At 46.3% G+C, this 20,667-nt stretch overlaps 1 protein-coding gene across 5 annotated transcripts; it reads right to left on the reverse strand.

Moving 5' to 3' along the window:
* Nucleotides 1-2,923: 2,923 nt before the first annotated feature.
* On the reverse strand, nucleotides 2,924-20,656 carry CRAT (carnitine O-acetyltransferase). 5 transcript variants are annotated; one of them, XM_075716534.1, is made up of 15 exons: nucleotides 20,478-20,656; nucleotides 17,975-18,077; nucleotides 16,320-16,583; nucleotides 15,738-15,856; nucleotides 13,470-13,523; nucleotides 12,283-12,448; nucleotides 11,534-11,708; nucleotides 10,862-11,040; nucleotides 9,711-9,811; nucleotides 9,131-9,250; nucleotides 8,500-8,622; nucleotides 8,014-8,149; nucleotides 7,476-7,538; nucleotides 6,810-6,947; nucleotides 2,924-6,239 (listed from the first exon to the last, which is right to left on the reverse strand). In XM_075716534.1, exons 1-15 carry the CDS (start codon nucleotides 20,654-20,656, stop codon nucleotides 6,024-6,026), a joined length of 2,136 nt encoding a protein of 711 aa, XP_075572649.1. In that variant the 3' UTR covers nucleotides 2,924-6,023. The 5 variants fall into 5 exon arrangements, with proteins under 5 accessions (XP_075572649.1, XP_075572653.1, XP_075572652.1 ...); XM_075716538.1 differs by lacking the exon at nucleotides 17,975-18,077 and having other exon boundaries at nucleotides 15,738-15,847; nucleotides 16,431-16,583; nucleotides 20,478-20,504; XM_075716537.1 differs by lacking the exon at nucleotides 17,975-18,077 and having other exon boundaries at nucleotides 6,882-6,947; nucleotides 20,478-20,504.
* Between the last annotated feature and the right edge of the window lie 11 nt (nucleotides 20,657-20,667).

Genomic DNA, 20,667 nt, shown 5'->3' on the forward strand with positions numbered 1-20,667 from the left:
CTTTTAACAGACGGACCAAAGGAACAGGCAGGGACCGTACCCAAAACCTGAAAGCCTTTGCTCTGCTTTAGCAGCTAGCTGGATGCTCCCTGATGCATGTGGGACCGTGCAGGAGTAGAAACTCATTTTCAACACAGATGCACATTGCCGGTTGGAATGTACCATCGTGTCTACGTCAGGGGAGGGGGAAGAAAATGCCTGGTGTCATGTTCGGGGGAGGGAAACCCAAAAATGAATCCTTTCTGTGACTTTTTTTTTTTTCCAGCATGAAATATACACACTATTTATTTATTTTTTTAAATGGAACTATTGTTTTTGGGGTGGGTGAGGCATTGATTGTGTGTTTTGGGGTTTTTTTTGTTTGTTTGGGTTTTTCTTTTTGGAAGAAGATGACAAAACTAATCTCACTGATCATGCTTAATGAGGGCTTTTAATTTTTAAAAACTCTTAGGAGGGAGGGGAACTAGGATGGGGTGACTTAGGCAGAAGGGAGAAGAAGGCTTCCTTTCCTTTCTGCAACTACTTTGGGAGATCAAAATCAATTCCAACTGCACTTTGTACAGATGGAAAGAAAGACTGAAGATCTGATTTTTAACACTAGTGACGGTTCTGCAGGGAAGCCTGCACGGATACCATTAAGGGGAATGTGTGTGTAAAACAAAGGAAAAACTGAAATATACTGACTTTTTTTTTTTCCCCACTGCTGCTCCTGTTGTGTAATTAGCAAGAGTCTCTTTCTTGGAATCTCTTCTAGGTGGCAAGATTATCATACATATCTCACATTTATTCCATCTCTTCCTTTATACTTTTATTACCTCAGGGTTGCTGTGATCTGTACAGCTTCTGTTGTTGTACTGAGTGTGCTGCTGATGGCACTAGAAATCCCGTTGGTTATAAGCAGTGCTGTGTTCCAGTAAGAGTCAGCCCAAAGCCTTAGAAAATTCAGTTGCTAGTCTCTGTCTTAAGCACTGGATTTAATTTTTTTTTTTTCTGTTAAAATTTAAGGGAGGGATTTTTAAGAATGAACAAAGTGACAACCATAAATGAATAATAAGGCAAATGACTAATAACTAGCTCAGCTGCTGTCTGAATTATTTCTTGAAGAGTCCTGTTAGAATCCAACCATGAACTCAAGTAGCTTATCCTAGCAGAGACTCCTACCAGTTGTTACAGTGGCTTGGTCGGGGTTCTGCAGTAGTAACCTTGAATGCCGAACTCCTACAAGCAAGTTTTGCTTTCCATCCTTCTTCCATTCTGATTCTTCATTTGGCCAGTCAGCTCTCTGGATGCTGTGTCTCTGTGGGAGTGTGCCTGCCATCTGTGTGTGCTGGTGATGCCTACAACTTCTGTGATCCATGAGTTAACCTGGCAAGGGCTATACTCAAAGTGCTTCAGGGCTGTGCATGGACACTTTCTGTATTTCTAGTATATAATGCAGCAGTTTCAGCGTAACTAGAGGGGAGTATTTATTCAAAGCACAATAGACTTGAACTTTCACAGATAAAGGACAGCTTCTGAACTGGCTCAAAGGTCATCGGTGTGCCTTCAATGCAGTCATGTGAGCAGAGGTAAAATGACTGTCCCATCTTAGTCTTGCTGCCTGTTTTACTCTCTCCACTTCAGTCAGACTCCTGCATTATAAAGCTGCTTGAAGTGAGATGTGTTTCTGTTCATCTTGATTATTTTTTTTAAGTTTTCATCTGTGCCTGTTGCCATAGGAGTTTGTGTGTTCATATGGAGTGGGAGCTGCTGTAGAAAGTGTTGGACAACCAGTGTTAACTGTAGAAACCAGTGATCCTGATCTCCTAGATCAGGAATGAAGGCTGTTTTAAGTTTCTGTGTTTAAGTAGCTATGAGTAGTAAACTAACTGTTTTCCGTTGTTACAGCAAATATCTATTTTTTTAAAGAACCGTTTAGTATTTGCATAACATGAGCAATCCTGTTAACATCTGAAGGACCTGAGCACTGGATCTGCTTTGAAGCTGCATCAGGATAAAGAGGCATCTTGCAGCTTTCACAAGGACGTTTGATCTGACTTAGAACAGCCCTATTAAAATGAGACAAGACATCAGATAGGCCACATGACCTGGTGGTACCATACGTTTCAGTTTGAAAGCTGGTACTAATGACTTATGTCTTGCGAAACCATTTATTTTCTCTTTATATCTCTTGTAAGTTAACTTGGAAAGCAGAAGGGAGATCACAGCTCTCTTCCCCAAGGACAAGGCTGAAAGAGTGGATTGCTTCATGAGTGGCTAGCACTTCCCAAGCCTCTCTTAAGCTGTTATAACAGACTGCTGGAAAAACTGTGTGGAAGCACTTGTTGAGAACTAGAGCACAGGGAAGAGGTTTCATCTCCTCATGGAGAGCAGTGTAGTGTAAAAAGCTGTTCCACTTCATGTTGCTTTCAAACCCAAGCTTCCTACAGTAGTTCTTAGGAGTAAGGGAGAGGAAGAAGAGCTCTTATAAGACACTATAATAAACTCCTCTGTTCTCTGTGAGTTGTTTGTAATCTGCATCTTCTGCCTACTTTTGCTGTACCTTTCCAGAAATCTTTGCAATACTTGATATAATAGAAATTCCTTAGTGATCCCATGGATTTTCTTAACTAAATGGTGCTGTGCAGGAAAAAGATTTGAGCTCTGCCTTATTATCCTACACTTGTATGAAGTCTCCTGCCACTAGTTTTCTGAAATGGAATATTTTCTTTGGAATATGTGGCTTTGCAAGCAGATGCTTTCTGTTCCTCCCCTGTAATCAAGGGGGCTGGATGGACATACTAAGACAATAAAAGGAAGGTGACAGAATGCTGTGGTTCGCTGTTCTTGCTGTCCCCACACAAACCTTCTCCCATAAGGGTAGTTGTGTAACTTCTGCAGTGTCTAAGGAAATTTAAGCCTTTTTGTAGCACTTATCTGTTTATTGTGTTTCATGTTATTCAAAGAACATTTCAGAACTTTGCATGACATGGATGATACTACCAAAACACTATTTAACACAGCTAAGCAGCAAAGCATGCAACACTACCAGGCGGTGTCATAAATTGCACTCGTACCCCAAGAGTTATCTCAGTATTTTCAGTCTATGCATTTCTTAAATTATTTGTTCCAAATCGGTAGTTTTTCTGGAACTTAAGTTTCTTGTACTTAATGTGCCTTTAAGACAATGGACATCTCTTGATAAAACAATCAAAAACAGGGAAGAGAATAGTATTCAGTAAGTCGACACTGAAAAAATCAAGAAGTTATGAATCAGAAGGACATCATATTTTAGAACTTGTACAATAAGAAAACTTTTTAAAGGAAAAAAACTTGTAATGATTTTAGTGTCCTTTCAAGCACTACAAAAATCAGCTTCATTCATCTGAATTTCAGCTCCCTATATCATTAAGGATGCATTAAGTGGTTTATGAATCTTGTATCTCCTTCAATGTGATAGTCTGCTTCTTGCAGCTGTACTCTGCTGAAGCTAGTGAGATATCCAGATTTAGATCCAGAATAGATCAATCCGACCTTCTGAGATAGAAGTATGTGCTGCTGTGACTGTGCTTAATCTTTAATAGGCACTTTCCTTTGAGAGCCTTCCCCTTTGATGAGACAGAAGTAGACAAGGGCCAGTCTCAAATACTTAAGTGGCAATACTGCAGCATCAGTGGTTGAAGGCATTGTGGACAGGGAAAAATAACTCATCCCCTAGCAACAGAGGTTGATTCAGTATGGGGGGGGAGGATTACTTTGGCAAAAGGAATAGTTTTTTTTTCAATGTAAAAGGCTCCATAAATCCAGATGTTATTCCAGCAATGTTTGGTCTTTTATGTAGTATTTACACAATCACACAGTGATAATACTAAGTATCCTCTTGCAGTTTTCAATCTTAATTCATACAGAGGAGTCAACAGAGCAGGGATGCGTGCTCACAGGCTTGTAGTGCTCCTATTGGTTGTTTTGGATTTGGGGGCTTTTTTTTTTTTTTACTATCTCACTCCATTCAGGATTCTTCTAAAAGATCAACTAAATCCATGTAGATGCTGTGAAAGTGGCAGTTCATACAATCACTGGCTGTGCAGGTGAGTTTCAGTTAAATTTTTCTTCTTAAGGTTTATTTAGGTATAAGATAGAAGCTTTGAAATAACATCCTTTTATGAAAAAATGCAGTAGTGTTGGCTTGTGTCTTTCAAGAAGCAAGCTAGAATATTTCTTTGTTTTCCTTCTACTTTAAACAGGTTTAGTGCAAATTTCTTCATATACATTCACCAAGGCACTTTGATCATGTCCCTTGCTGTTCTATGATCAGAAAAGTAGCAATGATGATCAGATATTTCCCTGTAACAAAACAGGCCATCAGACTTGCAATGCTTCTTGTTTATGGTGATGTCCCAGCAGCCACGTCTTGAAGGGTGTGCAATTTAAATATTAAATTTCTGTTGCAGAAATAGCACTACAATTCTTCATTACCATATGATTTTACTAAAAAAAGTATAGTCAGGAGCCTGAATTCTGACAGATTCATTGGAAGTAGTACTTACAAAAATTCCTATGCTAAAATTGTATGTTAATGTTTATATATAATCTTTTGCTGTCTCAGGTTTGTCAATGGAACATGAAAACACTATCATGAGATCATTCTCTCGCAGAATAGAGCAGGCACAAATCTGAGTTACACTGCAGTAGGAAAAAAAAAAGAGTGGCAGAAAAGGTGCAGCACTGTTACTTGCAGGAACAATGGCTGCCACAGTGGACAAACATCTATGGTGCCCACATGTTCTCAGCTTTATTCCTGGTTTTCAAGATTTTCTGCCTTGCTAAAGCAGAGTGATGTGAAAGAAGTGTGATTCTGCAGCTGATTATCCTTTGGCTCTAACAGATTTGAATTCTGTGGGCCAGAAACAGAAGTATGTTCTGGAGTTCCTGATCAGAAACTTTCTTATTTGTCCACAACTTAGGCATAACAGGTTATGCACAAATACGTTGTTTCTGAAAGCAAGGTATAAAACCACACTGGGTTAACATGTGTGCCCTGAAGGAGACTAGGCAGGTGGCCTTCTGGGTAGTAAACAGAAGGTCAGCATCTGTTTCTTTTCCTCAATTCCAAAGAAAGGTACAATGAAGCAAGCGTCCTGCTAAATGCATAGGCAATCCCTTCTCATCTCTCCAAATGTTAAGGTACATAAAGCCAAAGCTAGCAAAACCTGTGCGAGAGAGAAGTTTTGTGGAAGCTTTGTGGGGGAAAAAGCTTTATGCTGAGCCTGAAGATCCATGGCTAGGACCACAATAGCAAGCTTAACAAAAAGCCCAGAACAACAACAACAAAAAAAAACCCACCTTAGTTTGTAGCAAATTATATTCTGTTGTTAATAGGGTCAGTGCAACGGAAAGGAGATCCCAGCATCCTAAAACAAGGGGAAGGGAACGTTCCCAGGCCTGTAAAGCATGTAATGGTCAGAGTGCCTGGGATAAGTAGTGCAAGTGCACTCTAACGAGACTGAATCTGCTCTGACTTAAGAACTTCTTTCTCCCCTTGCCAAAGTTCAATGGTGATGTTTTGCTGGAGCAGCAGAAAAATCTTCAGTCAAGTTTGAAAGGTGTTGTGCTCTCCAGAAGACTAAATGAGCAAAAAGACTTGGTCTTAGAGTAGTTCCATCATATAATAAACATTCCCTGCTCTTCCTGGAGAACTACCTTCCTCACCAAATAGATTTAGGTACTCGATAAGGACTGTGCCTTCTGTATTCCTTTACAATAAGTTCCATAAAAATCATATTTCAGTCCTCTTTGAGGACAGGAAGGTGCACTTTACATTGATGGGAGAGGACCAGTCAGTTCTACTTCAGCTTAAGACAGTGTTTCCTCTCACCACTAATAGCTGCGGATGACTATTCTGTAACCTCTTGCTGAAAACAAATGGCAGATGTCCTTCTAGGTTCCAGGGCAAGCTGTCCCCTCAATCATTTTCTGAGGAACTGGGAACTTCAGTGCATGAGGGATAGCCCCTTTAGCTGGGGGTTTTGCATCATGTTTGCCTCTTACAGTTTGGATTTGGGAGTGGACTGGAGCAAGATCCTCATGTCTAGCAGTGCTTTCTCAAGATAATGTGCCATGCGGGCTGCGTTTGTTTCAGCACAGCTGTTGAATGCTGAAATTGCAAAGTTGATATGTTCATCCATAGGGTTGTAACAGACTCCATAGCCATCTGGAACTGCGGGCCCAAAACACATCACACAGTCTGTCTTTGCTGGGACCTGTGGAGACAATGTGATTAAAAACTTCTAACCAGCCAGAGAGAAATGCAGCCATCAAATGCTAACAGCTCTGTCAAGAGTAGAAGAAACTGCTATCTCATGAAAATGCTCTAGAAGAGGGCCTTTTTGGTCAGACCCACCTACCACCACACGCATGCTGGATTCTGCCATTTAGCATCAATGTGTTTTCCTAAGCATTTGCAAAGGAGTACTTCTCCCCGAGATAAGCTTGTTGTAAGTCACAAGCAGAACTATATTGGTAAGAATCACAGCGCAGCAGATGAACGTAAAGCTATTCTATCAGCTAACTTCAATTGATATCACTTGTGGGTAGACACCAAACACTTCTGGTGATCTTGACCCTAGTTATGCTGGTGTTTTACAGGGTTGAGAGGGACTGTAGCAGCTATAAGATCAGATCTGCAGCTTCATGGGAGTGGTAGCAGGCTTAAAAATTTCTGCCCCCAAATGAAGATTAGTTTCAAACAGAAAGAAATGAAGGAGAAATGCGGAGAAGAAAGGCAATGAAAATAAAGAGAGCATTTCCATCTTTGCTCAGATGAATCCTACCTGGCTAGTTGAGAGATTGAAGTGCATTGCAACAGCATATGCCGTGTCCATGAACAGCTCGGGCATGCTCACTAGGTCCTCAATAGCTTGAAGCTTTAAGCCTAAGAGGTGGCGGTCTATTGCATTGCCCCGTATTGCCTGTAAGGAAGGAAGACTAGATGAAAGCCTGTCTAGCAGGCAAGTGAGCAAAACTATCAATTTCTTTGGGTTAAAGAAAGAAAAAAAGCACTTCTAAAAAATGTCTGCATGTTTAAAGTTAGAGGGAAACTAGATTTTGTCTTTAGGACCGATAGTCAGCCTTGTTTGTAAGGACTGTGAAATTAAACACACAGTGGAACCAACCTTACAGTTCCTGCCTATGGACTCCCTCTGGTTTAAGGGGTCCTCAATGCAACTTTGGCACTTACCAGCAACAGCGAGAACTGAAGCTATTTTCATATTTGATGCTCTTCTTTAGGTCAGTCACTAGGGACACTTAAACCACTAGCTAGAGAGAAAGCATTCAGGCTGTGGCCTAGAGCACGGTCAGATCAGAGTTAGACCTGTGCAAGAGCTCTAATGGTCACATCGCTAGGTCAGCAGAGAAAGCTCTTAAGGTCTTGTCTTTCACCAGAGCCTTCATTTGCTATGTAAAACCCCAATTCTGTCTGCACAGAGGACACTCACCATATCAGTGTATTCCCTGTGGGCCTGGGTAGCTCTCCTCAGCAAGTCTGCTTTCTCCTGGTCCTGAGAACACATAGATATGTCTAAGTTTTTCTGCAGAATGGAAAACCTCATTTTAGCTATTCCTCTAGGATGGAGGACATTTCTGCCTTGTGTGCCTATACTAGACTAATTTTTAGATTTACTAGATTTAATTTTTAAATCACTTTGGCTGTGTTACTTCATTCTGAATGAAATTCTCCATCCATCAGTAGCAGAACTTAGTTTGAGTAGCTAAACAGACTTTTAGAAGGGCCATACTTCTTTCTGGTGGGATTAGAAATGTTCACATGTTGTTTCCCATGCTTTCAGTACATGTGAAAGGAAAGCCAAATGAAACCAAAGGTGTATAACTATATACTCCAAGCTATGTTTTAGCTCAACTTCATATCAGGTGCAGTTCTGCTTTGCTGAAACCAGCTGATACAGGGTTAGCCAAATAAGCAGCTTTCCTCTTTTTCTGGAGTGGGGTCCTCTTACTCCACTTTGAGATCCTCACCGATTTGTCAGGGCTGTCCATTGATTGCACAAACTTAAGAGAGTCTACAGAAGTGGAGCGGATGGTGTCTGTGCGGCCTAGGCGGAACATCCTTAGCGATGCACTCTCATATGTGGCACAGGCGTGGCCGTACATCCTGTAAGATGGAGAAGAAAGTCACAGAAGTGATTTTGTCCTGAGAGGAATGGCCTCTTGTGAAGCAGAAGAACTGGGGGGAGGGGGAAGACTTAAGTAAGTCCTACTGACAGCTGATCTCCGATGCTTCCTTACTACGATTGTACACACTCAGAGGGGTTAATCTCACCTGTTGGTTGGCAGCTGCCACAAATGAGATTTGCTGTTCAGTCCCAGTGCATGGGGAAAACATGGGACTTGGGAAGCAGGCCATAGCAGCCTGCGAGAGACTCGTGTGTGACACCTTTATCGAGCTCACATATTTGAGTCTGAGGGTGAAGAGGTTGAGAAGCTACCTATTGGTGGTCTTACCTGTAATATGCTAGCTGCAAGGCCAGCTGGATAAAAGCATCAGGACTTATCTTCTCTGACTTGGGGAAGGTTTTCCCAAATTGATGAAAGACTATGACTCTGATATCCAGGTCTTCGACCATTCTGCAAGGAAGGAAAGAGGAAGCGTTCCTTTGCGTGTTGCTAGTTTTTGTAACGTAAAGGTACGGACTTTGCTTTCACAAGGTTCAGAGAGAACAGGCTATTTGGATCTGATCTACGCAGGGACAGAGAGAGCTCAGTCACAGACTTGTTTGGGCAGCACTATGGAGATGAGCTTTTTTTGGCCACTACTGGAAATCTTCACAGGGTTAGATGGCCTTGTGTGTATATGTATGCTGTAGTATCCCTAGTTGGATCCAGTAAAGTCTTGCTTTTTCTCAGTGAAGTGGGATGGATCAGCAATTACCCCCTTCCAGCACCTTTGACTCTATTCCTGGTAGGTGACTTTAGTGTGCTTTTCAGCTAGGTTCAATGTTGTTGACCAAAGAAGTCACTGGGAAAACTCCCTGGCTGCAGTGGGGGAAGACTCACTTAAACAACTGACACATTCCAAAGGCGGACATGAATCACTCAGTCACTCCACCAGACCTCTCCACTGCTTCATACTTACATGTTGAGGTTCTGCTTTGCCTTCTCTATGTCATTCTTGATTTCTGGGGTGATGTTAAACCGCAGCTTTTTGGGCATTGGCAAAGGAATCATGGGCGATCTTACCAGCTCAGGTTTCTTCCTGCATAGAGAAATGATTATGTTTAATCAGACCTTTAACGTGAAGCTCAGCTAAGCACACCAGAACCTGGGTAGAAATGCACAGGAGATCTTCCCTAACACCTTGTGATACTAGTCACAGGCTGAAAAATTCTTCACACTGCCATTCCAGTGTTTTTTGAAGGGTATGAATGAAGTGTCTTCTGCGCCTTCTGCCCAAAAGGAACACATCTCTCAGGCAGAAGTCCTGTTAACTCTGAACAGTGCAATTTCCTGAGAATGGAAGCAGTAGTGAAACTTAGTAGCTTGGCCACTCAATTCTCTTCACAAATCCAAGAACTGCAATACCTAATTAGCATACCACTACCCTTTCTCCAGAACAAATTCCTAGGAGGTGAGCTGTGAAGAGGTGTGTTCTTGGGGAGCAGGTGGTTTAAAACCTGTCTCCAATGCTGAGGAAAAGGAGAGGAGGCAGGACTCACGTGTACTCCACGATGTGATCCAGAAGAGCAGTAACGGGTGGGCCTTCTGCAGGAGCGTGTTCGTATACAAGACCACAGGAGCCATCTTCAGCAATGATGAACTATGAGAGAAGCATGAGAAGAGTGTTGAAGACAGACATCCAGTGTGTGAAGCAGGAGCTATCCAGAGAGATCTCAGTATCTCACTGCTCTGTATCAGAATGGACAGTGATCCTATCCTTGTGCACTGGAAGGGTAGGTAGCACAAAGGTCTCATTTAGCAGAACAGCAACGGAAGCCTTTCAGCAGGCCTAGAAGATCCGATAGCACTGTTACAGTTTTGCAAAATTAACTGCATAAGAGTGTGCCTGATAGATGTATTGATGTGCTCAGTGTCCTGGCAATACAGAGTGGTTCAATGGGTTCGATTTACTTAGATGCACACATAGTACGGGAATAATGTCACCATGTGCTGGCTTACCCTTGCTTTTCAATTAGCTGGAACATCTAAGCTTTATCCCATCAATGAAGAGTTCCAAATAGGAACAAAATAGCGGAAAATGTTATGAAGAGTTCAGCAGATATAAGACTCTCTTAAAGCACCATTGCTACTATCCACGAGCCAGGATACACCAACTGATAAAGGAGAAGCTTGAATAGCAGCTGCTGTTGAAGGCTCTTGACAGGACTGAATGGAGAAGAGATCAGAGGGATGCCGTGGGATGGCAGCTGATGTTTGAAAAAACAAAACAAAAAAGCCATTGGGCAGCTTCTGGCAGAAACAGGAAAAGTGACAAGCCTAGAGGAGATACAAGGAACAGACCTCCCTGCGTTTGGGCTGCCTCCAAGCAGATGAGGCATTGTTCACTGCAGGCAGAAAATTGATTTACAAGGAACACAAAGAACTGCTACACTGAATAAGCATGGGCAGAGGCAGTAAAAGAAACAAAAGTCCCTGAGGCAGGAATGAGTGCTTGTGGTGACTGCAAGGGAAACCATAGGATCTCATACTGTCAGTCACCGCACCTTGTCTCCCCTATTTCCCCACACTCTTGATATAAGGAAAACCTTCCTGCAAAAGGCTTCTGGGATTTCTTGGACCTTTGTAGTCTCAGGAAAAAGCATCTCCTCCAGACTCACGTCTTCAGCATCTTTAGAACATCAGCACTTACTTGAAGGGTTTTGTCGAACCATCGGTTCCCACTGTTCCAGCGACTGCCTCCGCCATGCAGCATCTGAGCAGCCACACGGCTCTTGTAGATGTCCTCAGACACCCGTGGCATAGGTGCATCAAGGCAGACAGTGCAAATGCTCTTCTCAATTGTACGCACAGATTCCTTGTTGGTCTTATCTGGGAGAGACGTGAACAGCAAATAAGAAATGGGAGTTGAAAAAATTGCATTTTAATTGGAGAGAGATTTAAATTGGAAAGAGCAGGTTTGAAGGACCCAGGGTGGTTGGATTCCCATTGTACTTCAATGCAATATTGGTCATTTAGGGGCACGTACAGTAATTAAGATTGTAGCCAGCTGGCTTGTTGCAGAGGCAAGCATGCTGCATTCACCCTCCTTTTTTCATGTTTCATACATTCCACCCATTTGCAAGGCAACAAACTCTAGGATTTCAGGTTTGTTAGACACAAACCAAGCTTCAGACTTCACCTGTGTACCTTCCAAAACAGAAATAACAATACTTTGCAATGAAATCACATTGCTTCTTTGAGGTGGAAAGTTCACGTTATCTGACCAGAACAAGGAAAGAACTGAGCAGAGCACAGCTGTGAGGTTGGTAGTTCAAGCATTCATGGTGTTTGTTAGCGCTTGCATGTTAGGGGCTCTGCAGACCTTTCAGAAGGTTGTTGTAGGCTTTTGCCCAGCTGTTTCGGTGGTTGGTGGTAAGGATCCCAATAGGTTCTTTGTTTGTTTGGAGCGAGGTGTTCCATATCTTCTCCAGCTGAATGAAGAGCTGGTCAGTGGTAAGGGGACTGCCATCACTGTTGTAAACATCCAGCTCAAAGAACTGAAGGTGAGAAGAGCAGACAAGGACAGAGACACAACATGAGAATATCTTTACTGTCCAGCCCCAGAAGCAGGGAACAGCCACTTTGAGGAGGTAAGCCCTCACCTAAGAACTTGGCTTGTAAGCAGACCTTTGAAGGATGCTCAGAATTGAGAGACCCAAGTCCAACTTCCCTTGTAGGGCATAAATACAGTCCAGGTTTTAAGAAGCTCAGAAACCATAGTAATGAGGGCCAAAACACATGAGGAATTCCCATTTCTGAGACTCGCCCATGGTGGTAGGGTTTGTTATCCAATTTCCACCTGTAATTTCCAATTCCAGACACGATCTCTGGGCTTTGAGAGACAGGAATTGCAGGGACAAGAAACAGAGGAAGAGAGTGTTGCTCACACATGGCAATCCCAGCTGTTGGCCAGCTAAGGCCAAAGGAGATAAAGGGAGCAGGAATGAATCCCTGGTGAGGCAAATCTTGTAGGTAGAGACGTTCTGTTGTTCCCTTCCCCTGGACCACAGCTAGCTGAAAGGGACACCTGCATCTAAACAAACCTCCTCAAAAGCTCAGGAGCTGCTGTACCTGGAAGTTGTGAACCACTGTGATGTGTCTGGACTGCTTTTTGCCTTTGGCATAGTTGACAATGGAGTCCCGCTTGGGCCCAGGAATGCGGCAGGATGAGAGGATCTGGTAGTACTGGTTCATGCACAGGGGCTTCCCAGCCATGTATTCCACTGGGAGGGTCTCACTGGTGACACAGCAAGGTAAGGAGGAAGGGGAAGAAAAACAGCAGTGAGAAGGCCTGCGCTCCCCACACAAGACAGGCACAGGCTCAGCCATGCAGCTCCTGTCGCTCACTCCAGCAAGACCTAAATGTGTTGGTACTGGCGGTATAAAAAGGGGGCTGTCCTTCCCCATTCCTACCGGTTTTCTTAATAGGGATTACAAAAAATGTCTGTTTGCCAGTCTTTCATTTGGGAAGGGGAAAAGCCTCTGTAACACCAGAAAAACAGATCTCTGGACCTACTACATAGCTTAGCATACACTATGTTCTCCACAGAGGAGAATCCAGGGCACAATATACTGGGAGATGTATTGTTTCCAGTGAAATGGCAGAAATAGGTTTTCAGCTATAATCTTGAGTGGTGGGTGTCTGATGTGCTATCTGTGACTCATGAACTAGACTGGGACTCAGTTGATCACTTGAGCAGTCCTACTCCAACTATCCTTCTCATGGTTGGCCCTGAGCCTTGTCTGAATTTGGCTGTGAAGGTGTGATGTTGGTAGTATGTTGGTAAACATATGTTGGAATATAAATAAGGCACGTTCAGCAGAGGTTTGTTGGTGATCAGAAGAAAAGGGGTAGGGAGGAACAAGTTTCTCTAGAGCTCATCCGATCTAGCTGGGAGATGAGAAACACCAGAAACCCAAAAGGAAAGAAACAAATTCCTGCTGCCTGAGCTGTAACTTGTTCTGTGGGCAAACAAAAGTATGTAGCTCCACAGGACTGTCAGTCAGACTCATTCCTGCTAAGCACATACTCGTGCTAATGAAAGTATTAAGGTAAACAAAGAACATGAAGAAAGAAAAGTAAATTTGCTTTTTTCCAGTGGTGGTCACCTTGGCAGTGAGCAGTGATGTTGATATCTCTTTTCAGATATGTGCTGTCTACTCTTGCCTTTCTATTTGCAAGGGAGATTTACTGAATAGGCTCAGCCTCTCTATGACAGTAAGGAACACATGAGAAATCAGGAGGGTCACTAACTCACTTGTCAATCATGGCCTTGAAATCCAGGATGCCCTCGATCAGCTTGGCAGCAAACCTGGGAAAATATCAAATGTAACAAGTTCAGATTCAAATGTAGATCATCTAGGGCTGAGGAACTAGCTGAGGAGGGCTGGCAGAGCTTCTCTTTGCTCCTTGGAAAGTTCAGCCTTTCTGCCAAGCCCCTGTTGTGCCCATCTCTGGTTAGCTTATACAGCCACTCTGGGGTTGTGGTTTGAGATTGCTGGATAGTCCTACCATGCAGCACTTGTTTTTATGTATCTTATGTATAACCAAGGAACTATGGACAACTTTCAAGAAAGCAGGGTTCAGTCCAAATGCATAAATGACCCTCTAACAGGTGTTGTTATTTTATCACATCCTAGTTCTGAGTCTTAGCATTAAAACAGCACCAAGAAAAGGGGATTTCTGCCCTTCCCTGTCCAGGGGCCACCTCTGAATTTCAAGCCAAGACACAGCTGTATCTCCCTGCATCCAAGACTCACCACTGCTGACTTAGTTCCTACCTGATTAATGTTCTGCTGCTAATGCAACTCTTAAGAGCATCCCTTTGGCACTAAGGGATCTGAAACAAATGCAGACATGCTGCATGCTGACACCGAGGTGTTGTGTTTACCAGGATCAACATAAACACTGCCGATGCCAACTCCCAGCAGGGAGGGAGGCTGTGACAAGTCACATCAAGCTGCTTAGCTTAGGAGTGACAGGTTGGCCTACTCCGACCTGGGAGCTGCCACCCATGCATGGGAGGAAGGAGGCAGGAGGTCACTGTGACAAGAGGTTGCAGTCAACTGAGCTTCAGAGGCTTTAAAGTGGTGCAAGCGTTTGGCATTTGAAGGCAGTGTCATCTACATTTGCTCAGCCTACCCATCCCTAGTAAAGATCAAAGGATATAACTTCCAAGAACCTAAGGGCTGTTAAACAAATAAGGTATCCTGCAAAGTAGCTTTCAATGAAAACTTCCCAGCCTTATTGGAAAACCCAAGGAAGTAAAACAGCTGGGAAACAACAGTGAGAGAGCCTGTGTTCTTTTCCAGAGAGCACACAGCCTGGGAGCAGAGCTGGGACTTGAGGGGGAGACAAGGGAGAAGTTAGCTGACTTGTTTTCAGCCAACAGTGTTGCCAGATTAAGGAATGGAGAACTCTACTTTCTAAACTTGCCTTCTGGTTTCTGAAGTCTCAAGCCACACTGTCAAACTTCTTTCTGCAGCCACAAACTATGCAAACACGCATTTAAATTCAATTTTACATGGGAGCCCAGATTCTCATGCGGCTGCTAGATTCTACTGGCTGGGGCACTGGTAGTGCTCCAGATCTTATCTTCTCTTTGGATAACTTGAGAGTGAATAATATGAGAAAAAGCTTTCACACACGTTTGTTTATTCTTGCACTGTCCCTGTAAGGCTCACCCTCTGCACCCCTGCTTGGGTGTATCCAAGGGAGGGAAAGGGAGCATTTGTTCTCAGTCTTGCTACTCCCCTGGCTGGTACTTTTGATGTGCAAGAGCAGTGATGACTGTTAAGCGTGGTGAAGGTTACCCTGCACAAAGGTCAATTCATTGCATAAATGTCAAAGTTTTGCAGGTGGATTTAACAACAGTCATAGTGGTTACAGCCCACAGGGAAGAGAGGACATGGCAGGGTTCGATTGCAAGGAAAAACTGGGAGTGGAGAGGGGCTGGTGACTTAAGTTTTCCAAACCATAAATCCACAAGTGAAATAACACAATAGGGGACAGTCCCCTGCAGGAACAGACTGACTGATAGTCCCTGTAGCAGGTTCCCCCATCCCTTTGAACTAGCAAACTCCAGAGGCATTTCTGGTTGGTCTCCCTTATGTGCCTGGGCTAGTTTTTATGCCTTCTTTAACTGCACACACAATCCTAGTGTCTCATAATCTTTAGTGTGTCAGATATACCCTCACAATGCCTCCAGCCAGCAATGTGGCCATCTTGCAAAGAAGATCTGTGCTAGACCAAAGACCAAAATCTAGGTTTTTTTTAGTCCCAGTTCAGTACCTGAACCACTGGACTCTTCGGTTTTCCCTCTTGATGAAATATTTAGTCTGGTGCAACCAGGAGTCTCCTTACAGCCTGGCAGCCTTTCCTTATGTGTACAGCCCTCTTGCACAGCTATCAAACTTGGGTACCACATGCTAATTACTCTCCCAATCAGCCTGAACACCCTCCTCCCTGTCCAGCAGAGATAGCTCATCCCATCTGAAACCTAGGGGAAGGTAGAAAAGGACTTTACCTGAGCTGACCTTGTCGATCCAGAAAATCCTGCTTAGGTAAAACCACACCTGGGCTGGAGTGGACCACAACTGGCAGGCGATACTCCAGGTAAGCTGTCTTCAGCCACCAGTCTGAGAGCTGGGACGGAGAAAGACAACATGCAGGCATGGCATCTGCTGCTGTTTGACCCAAGCCCAGCTGAATGGTCTCAGCATCTTGCCCCCAGCTCTGTCCCACACTTTGCAAACTGTTTGGGTTTTATGCTTTGCACGTGGAAGGGTAGAGAGGGATTTGAGCAAGGCAGTGGGGGCTCTTGGTGCAGGGCTCGAGCAGAGGGTTTCCTTCAACTTCTTGGGGCAGCTGTGTGATGCTAGCAGGTTAGGGGCTTCAGCAGCCACAGACAGGGTGAGCGACTCCCTGTTCTGCCATAAATCTCTCCTGGTGAGGAGCTTGCACAGCTCAGGGAGGTCAGCAGCAGACTGGTCATGAAGGTGATGCAATAAAAACACAGGTGCCAGTAGATGCAGGCAGGACATTGGAGAGGTGTGCATCAGACCTCCACCCTCCCTAACCAGAGCCTGGGGCCAGAGCACCAACCTACCCAGTTCTCTGTTTTCTTGGCTCTTCTCTCCAGGCCTTTCTGCAGCCTCTCCCCAACACCTCCTGGCTTGCGGAACTCAGCCACCAGCTCCTGTGTGTGGTTCAGCTCCTCCTCACTGATGATGGGCTGCAGGGCCTGCAGGTAGCGGTCCAGTGTTTGCTGGAGCGGTGGCACAGGGAGATGGGGCAGCGCTTCCTGATGAAGTTGGAGTCTGCCTGGGATCTTGCCTAAAGCTGTTGGCTTCAGCAGGCCGTAGGGCCTGGCCTGCAAAGCACAGAGCAAATGTCGAGACAAAACTTCCCCGCAATGTGCACAAGGTAGCAAATAACCTGGATCTGGGAGTCTCCATTCCAACCTCTGAGGGCACACAGATGTCTCAGCATGGGAGCAGAGCACACAAAGCACAAATGCAAGGCTCAGGTCTACTGGCTCCACGCTAGGGATGGTTGTAGGACATCCAGAAAAGCTGCAAAAGAGAAACTTGATCTCCCAAGACACTGACTCTCAGCTCATCAGAGGAAATGCTGCCAGGATAATGATACATCTCCCATTCTCTGGGCACCTTCCAGCTGAGAGTCTCCATGTGTTCGACAAAGTCGAACCCTTCCATCCCATGGTAAGTGGGAAGAAAGCAAGTTGTGAAAAAAATATTCATGTTATGTATTGTCAGAAACTTTCTGACAGCGTAAGGCTAGAAAGTTAAGCAGAACCCTTGTGCCAAATCAACCTACCCTTTGGGCTTTGAGGCGGCAAAATTTAGATAAGTTTGGGGCAGGATTAAAATGCCTCTTCTCTGACTGGCCCGGGATCGTACGTAACCAGCAGTGGTCAGTCCTTACTGGCTGTGATGTGTAGGCCTTGGGGCAATGCTCCTTTATGCTGATGAACCTCCCAGTTACTGGAGGACCCAGCTGTATTAAGAGAACCTCTATCCAGTTGTACCAGTATGGGACTGGCCAAATTACCTTTTGAGGTAATTTGAGCCTTTGGAGAGGGAACAGGGAGAGTTGTTCAGGAAGCTGTGGGTGATGCCAACAGGCTCATTGGGATCCGATGGGGTCATGTGGGAGTGAAAACCTTAGAAAGCAGCGTACTATTTCTCTGGGTGGAAAAATCAAATGGAGCAAACCCAGTTGCTAACCAGGAAATGAACTTGCCAGTTTTCCCCCAAAAGAACAACAACATCCTCATGGGTGAACAGGGTTGGTCACCCTTTGGCTTGAAGATGTTTAAATAGTACTCTAGAGGTTTTGAGTTCCCTCTGTTTCTCTGTTGGATCTACTGGATCAGACACTCTTCTACAGGACGCCAGACTTTGCATCCTCAGTGCACTGAAGATGCAAAGCCAGTGAGGACATGCCCTTTGATTTCCAAGGCAATGAGAAAATAGCTGTCCCCCCACCTCCTCCCAGCAGTTAAGCACAGAGAAGAAGAAAGAGCAAGCTAAATCTGCAAGGTGCCAAAGCCTCTGCGTGGTGCTGAGCCCCAAGAGAATATGCCCTATGCTCTTTGTAGGACCTGGCAAAAACTATGAGATTGAGGTTTGGAGAAGGAATGTTAAAAACAAGAGAAGAGGGAATTACTGAAGCATGAAAGAAGAGTGGGGCTGGGAAGAAATGTAGGGTGTTAATCATGGCAGTGTGGGCATACTGTACCTTCTCTGCTTGCTTCTGCTTCCTATCCATGGGTGGTAAGACAGAAAAGATCGTAAACCTCTCCCTCCGCCTGTCTCGGTTTCTTCTTCCACCTGACAATGTGCTGCCCATGCAGGGCGTCACCTCATTAGCAAACTGCCACATGACTGCTCTGATCAGAGGGCTCAAGGCCAGACACGGCTGGGGGAGGATGGGGCTAATCAGACCATCGGGTTGCGTCAACTGCCATGAAAGCACCTTTCTGGGAAGCCCTCCTGTGGCCACTGACCGGTGGCCCTACACTGCCCAGTGGGTGCTTGCTGATCAATACCGTGGGCAGAGTCTCTCCCCACTGGATAGCCCTGGGCCTCCAGCCACGGCAGAAGTGAAGGTGCTGGGGATGTTGTTCCCTCAGCCTTTGCCTGGACCATGAAACTACTGCGGCCACTGTGAGAAAAGCCTGAACATCAGGCAGGAGAGACCCCAATTTACGTCCTGGAAGCAGGTAACACTGTGGGCTGTCACCAGGTGGGACAACCTGCAGGGAAGACTTATGGGGGCGATGGGGAATTTAGTCCCTTTGCTCAGGCAAAGGTGGCCAGAGGGTGTCAGATGAGGCCAGCTCTCCAGGAGGAACTGGACTGTGACCTAGCATCACTGTAGGTGATGGTAGGATTAGTTGGAGATGGGAGCAAATTCACTTTGGGGCTAAAGGCGGTATCTTAACTGCCCTGACGCTTCATGCATGTGTGATCATTATTGCAAGGTGAGACTTTGGGGAGTTCTGGGTTGTCAATCCTTGAAAAAAAAAAAAAAAAAAAGATATCTCCAAAGCAGGGTAACAACAGAACTGTGCAGTCACAAGGAATATCACCCTCTCCTTTGTGTCTGTCTAATCGATTGAGGGGCAGACAAGCACAGTCTTCTATGTAGCTAAGGTCAAGTATGATGATTCCAAACAGTTTCAGATTTTCCCTGGGGTAACAGTGAAAATCCCAAACCAAATTAATTGAAAACATTGCATGTTAAAACATTGAGGATTTGTATCTTTCCTCTTTTATGTCCTCTGCTTGTTTGGTTTGAGGTCAAACTCAAGTGTTTGGTGGGAGGACGAATAGCGACCACAGCTGAACAGAGGAGGCAGCTGGCAGCAAATAGAGCAAACAGGCCACCTTTTCCCACAAGCGACAGGGAAAACGAACACCAGCGGAGAGCGGGGCGTGCAGACATGGCCAGCTCGCGGGCTGGCATTGCTCCTGAGCCACGTTCCAACACAGCAGATGACCTTTTCCAGAGCTGGTGGGAAATCCACCTGCAGCCTGGGGGGCAGAAGGAATTTCAAAGCAGTGTCTGATTCCCAGCATGGCCACAACATTTAGTGTCAAATGACAGAGGTTTGTCTTTTTTTTTTTTTATTTTTAAATTGGAAGCTGGAGACCCCCTCAAGCCCAGAGACAACCAGCCCTGCCTGGCCCCTGAGAAAGCGTCTCAGGGAGTGAATCCATCATGTAGCTGCTGTCATCCCGCTCTGCCTCCTCCTCCCCCGGGATCCGTCAGTGTTTGCAATAAACAGTTGCTAAGACCAGGCGCGGGGCTGACAGCTCTGCCGTGTGTGTAGCCTTCCCCCTGCTTGCAGGGAAAGCTGTGTTTTAAAGGCAAAGCCTGCAGCCACAGATAGCTGCTACTTGGGCTTCCCTCGCCCCTGACCAGCCATGGCCAGCATCCACCTTCCCTTGCTGTCATCCCACCCCAAACCCTCCATCTCTGACAGCTCTGGTGAATGCTCCGCCGCACAGCGCTGCCTCAAGGCACATGAAGAAACCAAGCTTGGAGGATGAACTTCAGCAGCGTCCCTGCCCGCCACCCGGGATGAGCAGGGCCCTCACGGCTCGCCCAGCGGTGGCCAAGCCCCTCACAAACGGGTTCACACCCCTCCTCACAAATGGGATCCTCGTCCAAGAGAAACACATGCCCGCCGTGTGCCTCAATCACCGTCCTTATGGTCCAAACCAAGGAAGCCGTGTTTCTCCTCCAGGTTTAGGGACCGGCGCCGGACCCCGCAGCAGCAATGCCATGGGTCGGACCAGGGTGGGCCTCTGTGCCACAGCCTTGCGGTGCCGATCTCCTCCCCGGCCCCTTCTAAACGCCTGCAGGCGGCTGGAGGCGGCAGGCTGCGGCTGGCGGAGGCCCCGGGGCAGACCCGGCCCCGGGGCAGACCCGGCCCCCGACACCCGTGCTGCGGGGCCGCGGCCCGGGGCCGTGCCCAGGTCGCCGCTGACCCCCGGCGACTCCTGCCCGTTGTCGAGCCCGGGGGCTGGCCGGGCGCCGGCTGCCACCTGCCCGGCTCGGGGAAGCCCCCGGGGCCACCCGGCCGCCGCCAGTCCCCTCCCGCCCGGCCGCTGTCGCCCCTCCGGCGGGTGGCGCGGCCCGGCCGCCATCTCACGCCCTCATCCCGGACCCGCTGCAGACCAACCCCCCGCCGTCCCCGCGGCGCCCCCGCCCTCGGAGCGCGGCTGACACTTACCACAGCCCTCGCCACGAAGGCCAGCATGGCTCCGCGCCTGCCCGCGGCCCGGGCCCCGGCCGCCGCCCGCCGCAAGGACACCGGCGACACCGGGCGCTGCCGCCCCGCCCGGCCGCCAGGGGGTAGGGCCGTAGACGCCCCACCGCCATCTTGGAGCGGGGCGAAGCCCGTGACGCCATCTTGGGAAAGG

The sequence above is a fragment of the Pelecanus crispus genome, chromosome 9 (assembly GCF_030463565.1).
Source record: "Pelecanus crispus isolate bPelCri1 chromosome 9, bPelCri1.pri, whole genome shotgun sequence".
NCBI lineage: Eukaryota > Metazoa > Chordata > Aves > Pelecaniformes > Pelecanidae > Pelecanus > Pelecanus crispus.

Excerpts from the sequence above, each read along its gene's own strand:
- CRAT (XM_075716534.1), bottom strand. The coding sequence starts at position 20,656 with ATGGCGTCACGGGCTTCGCCCCGCTCCAAGATGGCGGTGGGGCGTCTA. Across the intron at positions 11,041-11,533 it reads CTACAACAACCTTCTGAAAG|ATAAGACCAACAAGGAATCT; the intron begins GTCTGCAGAGCC and ends CGTCTCTCCCAG. Across the intron at positions 9,812-10,861 it reads GGTTCGACAAAACCCTTCAA|TTCATCATTGCTGAAGATGG; the intron begins GTAAGTGCTGAT and ends CTTCTCTCATAG.